The sequence below is a fragment of the Miscanthus floridulus genome, chromosome 1 (genome assembly GCF_019320115.1).
Source record: "Miscanthus floridulus cultivar M001 chromosome 1, ASM1932011v1, whole genome shotgun sequence".
In the NCBI taxonomy this organism is placed as follows: Eukaryota; Viridiplantae; Streptophyta; class Magnoliopsida; order Poales; family Poaceae; genus Miscanthus; species Miscanthus floridulus.
The window spans coordinates 139,507,629-139,517,488 of record NC_089580.1 but is presented as its reverse complement, the minus strand read 5'-3'; the positions used below and the strand labels follow the sequence as shown (position 1 = coordinate 139,517,488).

Sequence of the window (9,860 nt, the reverse complement as noted above, 5' to 3'; positions counted from 1 at the left end):
AGAGCATCAGCTCAGATAAGGGGACCTCAGATTCTACCAATTAATCTTTGCAAAAAGCCATAGCTGAACAACAGTCATCAGTGCACGAGATGAGATCAAACAAGTTTTCAATGGCCAGAACCAACGACTGACTGAATGAACAATCGCACACACAGAGACGACGGAATAAGGAGAAGCCAGCCGTTGGCCTGGGCACCTGCGACGCGGATGCCGGCGACCGGTGGCCGAGCCGAAGCGTGAGAGGAACGCCTTGATATGTGCTTGGCCGGGGACGTCGGTCGTCGTCTCCTATACTAGCCTAGACTGGACAAAAAGCTCGTTGAGCTCAGGGATGAAAAGGGAAAATCCCATACAGACCGGCACCACCGTTTCCCCGTATAACCGATCGAATACCATTTACTCGGCAAGCGAAATTCCTAGAAAAAAGTTCGGTACAAACGAAAACGAATTCAATTCACAGGTAAGTTGTTTTCCTGACCGTTTTCGCAGATCCCGTATTTTACCGGGAACGTTCCCACGGTAGAATACCGTATTTGGCGTTATGTTTATCTAATATTTCCAGTTATTTGGAATTGGAACCGCGCGTTCACAGCTATCTAATGTCAGTTTGTGATGGAGCCTTGTTTGTATTATATTGATGTCACGATGTGATTACTGAATCTGTTGTGTCGAGCTACACTTTTGAAGTGGTTGCGTGAGTCGGTGTTCCCGATTTAATCTACCGGTCCCAACCTTTAACGACGTGTACCCGACCACATTGTAACGTTCCAGACGTCGTGAATATCCTGTTTCCCTTTTTCCGACCGAGTATTCTCGATCCCAATTCTGTTTCCGTATAAAAATATGAAAACAAAAAGGTTAGAGGATTTTTCCGACGGTTCCGACCGTTTTCACCCTTAGTTGAGCTGCCTCGCTGGCTCGTTACAAAAGTGCTCCGATTGGACTCGTTTTTCTTTATAATGAAAATGACTTGATTTCGAATAATTTTGACTTCGGCTCGGCTCGATAAGCTCAGCATGAAGTACGAGGCAAGGCGACGACCTCCAGGGGGCGCGTCGCGGTGGTGGAGAAACCCAAACTTTGTTTTTTTTACTCACCTCAAATAGTAGGTATTTAAATAGATATTGTGTTAGAAGAAAAGTAAAGATTACCAACTTTGATTGCTCATAAAACATATCAAGGGTCGAAAGCCCCCCATTGGAACGTACACTTAAAATTGAAAGAAATTATATAAGAGTTTATTAGAAATCAGTTCATTTCTATAGGAAAAACAGAGAAATCTGTAATCCAAAGAGTCTGCTCTCTTCGTGCCTAAATAACTGTCGTTCACGCTTCCCAATATATAATTTTCATTAAATTAATATAAAAATATTAATATTTATGATACATAATTAATATCATTAGATAGATTATTGGATCTATTTTTATAATAAATTTATTCTGAGATACAAAAGATGCTAATATTTTCTACCAATCTAGTTAGACTTTTGACGGACGAACAAATAACGACAACATTTAGGGAGCGAGGGCTAAGATTTTAGCCCGTGGTGTGGGATAGCCCGCTGGAACTGGAACACATATAATTGGCAAGGAAGCGTGTGATGACAAATCATCTGCAAGGACCAGGCCGGGCTTTATTGACGAAAGCCAAGTATATAGCTAGGGGATCAGCACATGTAGCAGCGCGACAGACGAGAGCAGAGCACGGAGGCAGGCAGCGATCGAGTAGAGGAGAGTAGCGGCCGGGAGCTACAGTATAGGAGTACTCCTCCGCATCGTCCCGGACGGACCCACCGCCCACCGGCGAGACCTGGATGGCTCATGGCTCTGCCTGGCTGGCTGGCTCTGTGACTCTGTCCGTCCGTCCGTCCGTCTCTAGATCCGGCCCCGACAATCTTTCAAGCCCCAGTCTCTCTCTCTCTCTCTCTCTTTTTCCCCCGGCCCTCATACTACTCGTACTAGCTCGCTCGTCAGTCGTCTCGTCTCAGTGGTGGCGGCGAAGCTAGCTACTCCTAGGCTAGCTGTGTGTTGCGACGAGCTTGCATTGCTGCATCGTATCCTTTTCCCGCTCGCTCACCTGGCCTCCTCCTCCTCCTCCCCCGCAGGCCCGCAGCCGCCCGCAGTATTGCGGAAAGAAACGAAGGCAGCGCGCTGATCCTATCCCCTCTCTCCCCTCCATCATTGCCGCCCGAAACGGCAACCCGCCACCGTCCCACTGCACTGCACTGCACGCTCCCCTCCTCCTCTTCCTTCCCCTCCTCCCTCCTCCCTCCATGTGCTCGTCTGCAGCACGCTCCACTACCGCCTCGCCTCGCTGCTTGCACTCTGCTAAATAGGCGGCCGCCGGGGCTCGCTCGTCGTCGTCGTCGATCGTTCGTTCCTCCAATATACCAATAGGATCGGATAAGAAGCTAGCTAGAATCGATGATGGCAGCGGCAGCGGCGGCGGCGCCGAGGCCCAAGTCGCCGCCTGCCTCGCCAGACCCCTGCGGCCGCCACCGCCTCCAGCTCGCCGTCGACGCGCTCCACCGGGAGATCGGCTTCCTCGAGGTACGGATCAATCAATACGACTAGTATGAATTGAAGCTACCACCTGCATGCTTCTTCGACTCATCAGCCATTCTTCGATTCTCGCATATTAATTGCTCTATATAGGAGTAACCCACACTACACTCGATTACGCTGCACTGACCGTCTACAATGTGCTGTGTTCCGGCCTCCTTTGCAGTTTTGCATCACCTAGCTTATCTACATCCTACAACGTGCTGTGTTCCTCCTGCTGCCTTGCTCAGCTGCGTTGCCCTTTTCCTTCTATTCTCTCTCTCTCTCTCTCTCTCTCTTTTGTGATTCAAAATGCATAAACAATCACATTCACAAATGATATACAAGGATAAATAAGCAAAGTGTGCGTAGTCAACGAAATTCAAAATTACCAGTTGCTGCTTGCTGGTGGCTCCTCTGATATCCATGGGCCGGGCGGCGCCCCAGAACTGAAACGCTATCAGCAGTAGTGGCACGACTGATGAGACCGTTTAACTTGAAAGCTTAGTTTAATCCCTCCTGGCTGTGCTAATGGTCACCAGTTTAATCTCTCTGCCTCTGGGCACGTGCGGATCGTACCATGGATTTGCGCGCGTGCCAAGCCTCGATTCTGCTCTTTATAGTATTCCTTTTGCCTACCGTTTTGCCATTTTCCACGATTCCGACTCTTCTTCTCTTCTACCTGCTGCTGCTGATACTATATACTCCAGAGTACTTCTCTCTCACGCAGTCACACACACAATCTCAAATAATAAAGCACTACTACTGAATTTTTGGCTATCTATCTAACTAGGGTTTAAGGGATCTAGGATCTAGTACATGTAGAAGAAGATACAAGGGCCGGCCCACGCTTTGATTATTGCCTTTGTGTCACCTGCATATCCTAAATACTACTCCTATCCTATCATATGGCATGCGGGCTTTCACAATAATACTACATTAGCGCTAAACTATAGCAGGTACTTGCGAAATCATGTTGAAGCAGCCTGCCTACAGCAGGCTTCCTTCAACTCATCATGAAAAATTAAATTCCGTCCAGCCTGGCCTTTGCTTGCCACCATCTCGTTTTAATGTCTTATACTATTATTTATGTTGCTTCTCATGTTATTGGGAATGACTCCACATTTCCAGCTACTCATCCTGTCCACCCTGCTCACTCATCAGAGCTCAGCTACCAAGCAATATACAATAAAATATTCCTGAAAACATATGTTATTAACACACTATTAACTGCCCGATGAGCCTGCAAAAACACAGCCCTGCATCGGTGCCATGCCTACGTGCCATCACTCCATCAGTATGTCAGAATTTATAACTAATCTAAACGGACAAATTTATTCGAATACAACTGATGTTCTACTACACACTCACCATCAGCTTGCTGTGTATGCATGCTTGCCTCCCTTCCTTGATGCATATATATAATGCATTACCAACGTGGCAACGTACTCCCTCCATCCCAAATTGTAAGTCATTCCAAGAATCTTGGAGAGTCAAACTTTTTCAAGTTTGACTAAAATTATAGAGAGAAACACAAAGATTGATGACATCAAATAGGTATAATATGAAAATATAACTAATGAAGAATCTAATGATACTTACTTGGTATGATAAATATTATTATTTTGTTATATAAATTTGGTCAAACTTGAAAAACTTTGACTCTCCAAGATTCTTGGAATGACTTACAATTTGGGATGGAGGGAGTATTTGTTACGAGATTGTTCTGTTCCCAACACAACAACAACGATGTTGCATTGATGCCGATGGCAATATATACATGCTGGCGTACGGCCGTTTGTGTATATATATATATATATATGGTTGCAGTATGCATCTCGTTATATTAGAATATTGGAAAGCTCGGCCCCCAGCTGGTTTTCTTCAAACTTTGAATGTGCTGCGTGTTAAAAATATCCCACCCAGACAACGCCTGAAAAGTTGACAGCTCAACACATGGCTTTTACTTACCAGTATATATACAGTAGTATTTACTATTACCAATGATATTATATTATTATCCTCAAACGCTCGATTTAAATTCCTCGGTGCAGGGCGAAATAAGTTCCATTGAGGGGGTCCACGCTGCCTCCACATGCTGCAAAGAGTAAGCTCAACAAACACTCTGTTATCAGAGCAACCACAAAATATACATTGACTAGAAAAATGGGAGTCGTGTCCAGGTTTAAAGTAAGAATCAGCCTGTTCGGTTGGCTCATTCGTATCGTCGCTGGTTCGTGAACAAGTACTATTGACTAATTTATATGGGAGAAAAATACTATTTCAGTTAGAAATTTACGATTACGACAAGTCCCACCAAACGAACGGTCTCTATATTTTTTTTCAGAACGGTGAGAGTACTTGTCCAAACATGTGGGCCTTATGTCAGTGGACCGCACAATGGTGGGCCTTAGCTGGGGAATAAAATACAATATCTATCTTCCGATCCGCCTAACTTTTCTTCCCGTCCGAGTCTCCGATACTTCGCTCGACGACGCCGCTGCCGCTACCCGTGACCCGTCCCTCCTTCTCAGCCACCGCCGTTCGTCCTTCCTTCTCAGCCACCGCCGCCGCTCGCCCTTCCCCAGTCTGGATTGGACTGTCTCCAACTCCAATCAGCCTCCCCAAATCAGATCGACTTTCTCGTGTTCCCAGATCGAAAGTGACGACCTCGCCGGTGCGCGTTGAAGCCCGGGCGGCGGCCTCTCGCCGGCCGCGAATGGCGGCGGCGTTCTCTGCGGCAACGCCGGCAAGACTGGAACCAAAGCGAGGGAGGGAGAGAAAGCTGCAGGAGAAAGATGAAGAAGAGAGAATTTAATATTTCTTTATTTCTTATGGCCAATCCATCGGTATCCTTAGCTATTTATTAGCGTTTGACTTATAAACCGTTTTTTTTCAACCACGAAGAATATTTTTCTCTTATAAAAATTAGCCTTAACATTATTTTGAGCGGTGATATCAGCCAAGCGAAGATCACTCCCGCGACGTTTCGGCTAGGCTGTAGAGAATATTTTAATAGCTGTGGACTGGTTTATTGCTACGTTGTGGTTGCTCTAACTACTATACAGCTGGGGACCTTACCTTACTTGCAGTGTTTTCACAAGAATGGCTGATCAAAATGCTAGTATGAGAAAACATACTCTCATCCAAATGTCCACGCATCCATTGTTCTTTGGATTAGGTACTAGATAGCCATGGTCAGATAACTGGTTTTAGGTTTCTATCTGAATAAATCGCTGCTATAATACTATATTGACCATGTGGAGAAACCAAAGATGATTCTCTCTGTTGATTGCCTCTCTTTGATGAATCTTTGCAGGGTTGATGAGTTTGTTGGAAGCAATCCGGACCCATTCCTAACGATGTATGGATTTTCGGGTTGTGAATTTGTCTTTAACTTAGCATGAACGCTGCATTTTTCTTATTATCTATCTGTTTAAAAGCAGTCAGCCAGAGAAAGGAAACCATGATCAATCTCAGCAGTTTCTAAAGAAGTTCCGGTACTTCCTTTGCTCATCACTACTCTTAATATTGTTGGTTCCTACCATTAGCACACGTATATAGTAATGTTATTTTGTTGTCAAGTATATATTCCCGAGTACTAGCAGTTCACATGAAAAAGACTAATATGTACAAGAAAAAAATCATTACCTCCTAATTCTAAAATCATTGTTATAGGTAGGAGAATGTACAGGAAGATAACAGTTTCTGTAAATTGGCATAAGACAAAACTAACACCAGCTAAAACTGAAATGGATGACACATATATCTCTCCATTTTTACTGTCTAGTATCATACTGAGAAAACAACCTGTCCATTTTCTGAAAAGTATGCAAGTGCATATTCATTCGGTTAAAGCTTTATGAAGTTTGTGATCATCTGCGAGCCTAAGTCCCACCAGCGTACGTTCTAGCACCTTCAACGGCTTGTATCAGATCTTTGCTGTTTTTTTCCCACTGCAGCCTGCACCCCTCGTCCCCTCCACTGTACTGCACTACAAACTTTCAGAGTAATTAGCTTGTCGTTTACTTTAAACTGCCATGCCATCAACATCACATTGTCAGCCAGAGCAATCAGTTTGTCGTTGTCTGCACTAACACTTAATTGAGCATCTAAAGGGCTACTTTTCAGAACCGTCACCTCATTGTTACTATAATTGTTTCAATTATTCCTCAACATGTCGTCAGAAACCATCAGCTACTGAATAGGAGTACTCCTATATCAGTAAACCATCAAATGATGCTGCTGTTTGTTGCTAGCTAGTATAGCTTGCATTGGGTGAATGATTGACAATCACAGATCCGAGCAGATGAATGAATGAAGTTGCGTTTTGCATGCATGCAGAGCAAAGAGCTGCCTGAGCTACTACCTCTCGTGGATCTGCTGCTGCGGTGGTGGCGGTGGCGGTGGCGGGTGGTGCCCGCCGTTGCAGCTCAAGAGGCCAGCGGCGCCGAGCTGCTCCTGCGCGCCACGGCTGAGGAAGCTCTGCTGCTGCTGTTGCTGCTGCCGGTGCCGCGTGGTGTACGTCGGCGCCGGCTGCGGGTGCTGCGCCCCGTGCCCGCGCTGCTCGTGCGACTGCACCTGCGCCTGCCCCAGGTGCAGCGCCGCGTGCTGCTGCACCCCGCGCTGCTGCCTGTGCCTATGATGGCCATGAGAAAATTTTGCGTGCATGCATGCTACTACCCGGATATGATGATTTTCGATGGTTTTGATGATGGATGACTGGCATTTTGCAGCATGCATGTTTTTTTTTTGTTTAGTGTCGGCGACACGGGTACTATTGCTAACTGGCTGTTGATCTGGTTCGTGCTGCATGCTGAATGGCGTCGATTCCACATTTCCACTGAGAATAGGCCATGCCCATGCAGCTCTAGTTTTACGTACAGGACAAAATATGCTTAGGTTTCACTAAGATGAATTCAGACTTGCAAAGACTTTGCCAAGGGTTCCAGGTCCACCATACCACTTTGCCAAGGTGGCTACTTTGCTTTCACACTTTGCCAAAAACAATGACCTACGTAGCTTGAAACCCCGTGATACCTCCAACTGGGCAAAACACATTACTGCTTAAGAGACGCAGCACGAAAAATTCTTACAAAAATAAGAAATATTACACTTTAAATTTGGGAGACTCTAATCATTATTGTCATTAATAGCCAACAAATTTAGAGACTTGCTAGCGTCCTGACGTCCGATCCGAAGCGCTAGCATTGGACGGTGCTCCCGAACCCGCGCCTGACGCACCCAACCCGCTTCAGAGGACGTGTGGGCCCACGCATGCGCGGGACCACCCCGAGCCCACTCCTTTTCACACGCCCGTATGCACGCAGCAGCAGGTGTGTGCGGTGACCCACGACGGCACGGTGACCTACGGTGGCGCACTAGCAGCAGCAACATGTGCTTCCTCGAGATCTACTTTTGAAACATTCAATTGAAACACTTGCAAATGCAACATGCGTCTGAAACAGATGAAACATGCACCTGAAATGTGCGTGTATAGCCATAGCAACATGTGCAACACTACATTTACTTTTGAAACATCTAGATGCAACACACAAAAGAAGACATATGAAACACTTGCAAAAAACACCTGAAAATACTTGAAAACCATAGCAAAACATACGCAACATCGAGATAAAACACTTGCAACATATGTGTGAAACATATGCAATATCCGGATAAACACACTTGCAACATATGTCTAAAAACAGATGAAACATTGAGAACAGACTCTTACAACATACGTGTCCAAACCATTGCAACAAATGCAACATCCCGATCTACTTTTGCAACATTCATATGAAACACTTGCAATATACCTATGAAACATTTTGAAATGTACGCTTGAAACATGCACTTTTAACGCAACATCTCTTTACTGCTTGGGAGAAATATAGGTTCATTGGCGTGTGAAGTACATCGGTCTAGAGCTCGCCGGTGGCGTGGAGTGACCGGCCAAGGGGCACGATAGTTGTTGAGCGCAGCGGCGCCAGAGCGGAGCTGCCCTCCGTTGCTTCAAGCCTGGCGATGGAGCTTTGTGTTGTCAGCGGACCGACAAGGGACCCCGTAGCCATGGAGCGGACCGGGCAGGGGCAGCTACGGACCGGCCAAGGGGCCCGATGGGGCGGCAGCCGGAGCAGAGCCACCCTCCGTTTCTTCGAGCCCGGCAATGGAGCTTAATGTCGTCGGTGGAACGGCTAGGGGACATCACCGCATTGGCGCGGGCCGGGCAAGGGGCAGCTGCGGACCGGCTAGGGGAGCGTGATGGGGCGGCGGCTAGCCTTAGGGCACCATGGATTACAGACTCCATGGAGCGTTGGCATGGTCGGCGGCCAGCGGAGGAACCACCCCATGATTGCGGCGCTACAGAGCGCGGTTGCAGTGGAGTACAATTTCGTGGCACTGCGGTGGAGAGCCTTCTAGAGAATGAAGTAGCAGGATAAGGTTAGAGGCAAGTGAACAAGGCGATATGCAAGTTGGGCTGGTGCCGCGGCCCGTGAATGCAACGTTCGGACGATCGGACGTGCTGACCAGAGCATTACCGATAAATCTATTATGTTGTCTAAAATCATTCACCTCTACCATTATTATTAAAAACACATAAAATAAATTTGCATTTAAGTTACCCACTTCCGCTATTATGAAAGATAATTTAAACCCTAATTTGCATCTAATATTGTCGGGTTCATAAACCCAGCGTCCCCCATGGACCCACTTCCCAGCAAAAGCTTGGCCCAGCAGACGATATTGTAAATGATGCGCAACTCCTGGGCCAGCCCAAAAACCTAACGATAGGCCAGAAGGGCGATCCATTCTCTAATCGGAAGGCCTGGCCAAGGAGGAACCGCGGTCGCTTTCTGACTCCGGCTTGCCTCCCCAACCGCAAGGCCTGGCCAAAGAGAGGACGACGCTTGCTTTCCGACTCCGGCCCACCTCTCTAACCAGAAGGCCCAGCCAAGGAGGAACCACGCTCGCTTCCGACTTTGGCCTGCCTCTTCGACCGAAAGGCCTGGGCAAAGGAGGACCGACGCTCACCTCTAACTCCGGCCCGCCTCTCCGACTAGAAGGCCTGACCAGCTCGCCTCCGACTCCTGCGCTCGCTTCTCCGACTGGAAGGCCTAGCCAGCTCACCTCCGACTCTGGCCCACCTCTTCGACCGGAAGGCCTGGCCGAGAAGGAACGACGATCGCCTTTGACTCTAGCGCTCGCTTCTCTGACTGGAAGGCCTGGCCAGCTCTCCTCCGACTCCGACGCTTGCTTCTAACTCTAGCCCACCTCTCTAACCAGAAGGCCTGGCCGAGAAGGAATGACGCTCGCCA

The 9,860-nt window shown here is 47.4% G+C and overlaps 1 protein-coding gene across 2 annotated transcripts; it reads left to right on the top strand.

Annotated features, from left to right (window-relative positions):
• Nucleotides 1-2,297: 2,297 nt before the first annotated feature.
• Nucleotides 2,298-7,312, top strand: LOC136495402 (guanine nucleotide-binding protein subunit gamma 4-like). 2 transcript variants are annotated; one of them, XM_066491342.1, is made up of 5 exons: nt 2,298-2,550; nt 4,596-4,648; nt 5,861-5,905; nt 5,985-6,041; nt 6,886-7,312. In XM_066491342.1, the coding sequence occupies exons 1-5, from the start codon at nt 2,425-2,427 to the stop codon at nt 7,184-7,186; spliced, it is 582 nt and encodes a 193-aa protein (XP_066347439.1). In that variant the 5' UTR covers nt 2,298-2,424; the 3' UTR covers nt 7,187-7,312. The 2 variants fall into 2 exon arrangements, with proteins under 2 accessions (XP_066347439.1, XP_066347445.1); XM_066491348.1 differs by having other exon boundaries at nt 5,988-6,041; nt 6,886-7,309.
• The last annotated feature ends 2,548 nt before the right edge of the window (nt 7,313-9,860 follow it).

Bases quoted from the DNA above. Each gene is read 5' to 3' on its own strand.
- LOC136495402 (XM_066491342.1), top strand. From the start codon at position 2,425: ATGATGGCAGCGGCAGCGGCGGCGGCGCCGAGGCCCAAGTCGCCGCCT. The intron at 2,551-4,595 runs GTACGGATCAAT...TCCTCGGTGCAG, and splicing joins GGGAGATCGGCTTCCTCGAG to GGCGAAATAAGTTCCATTGA. The intron at 6,042-6,885 runs GTACTTCCTTTG...GCATGCATGCAG, and splicing joins CAGTTTCTAAAGAAGTTCCG to AGCAAAGAGCTGCCTGAGCT.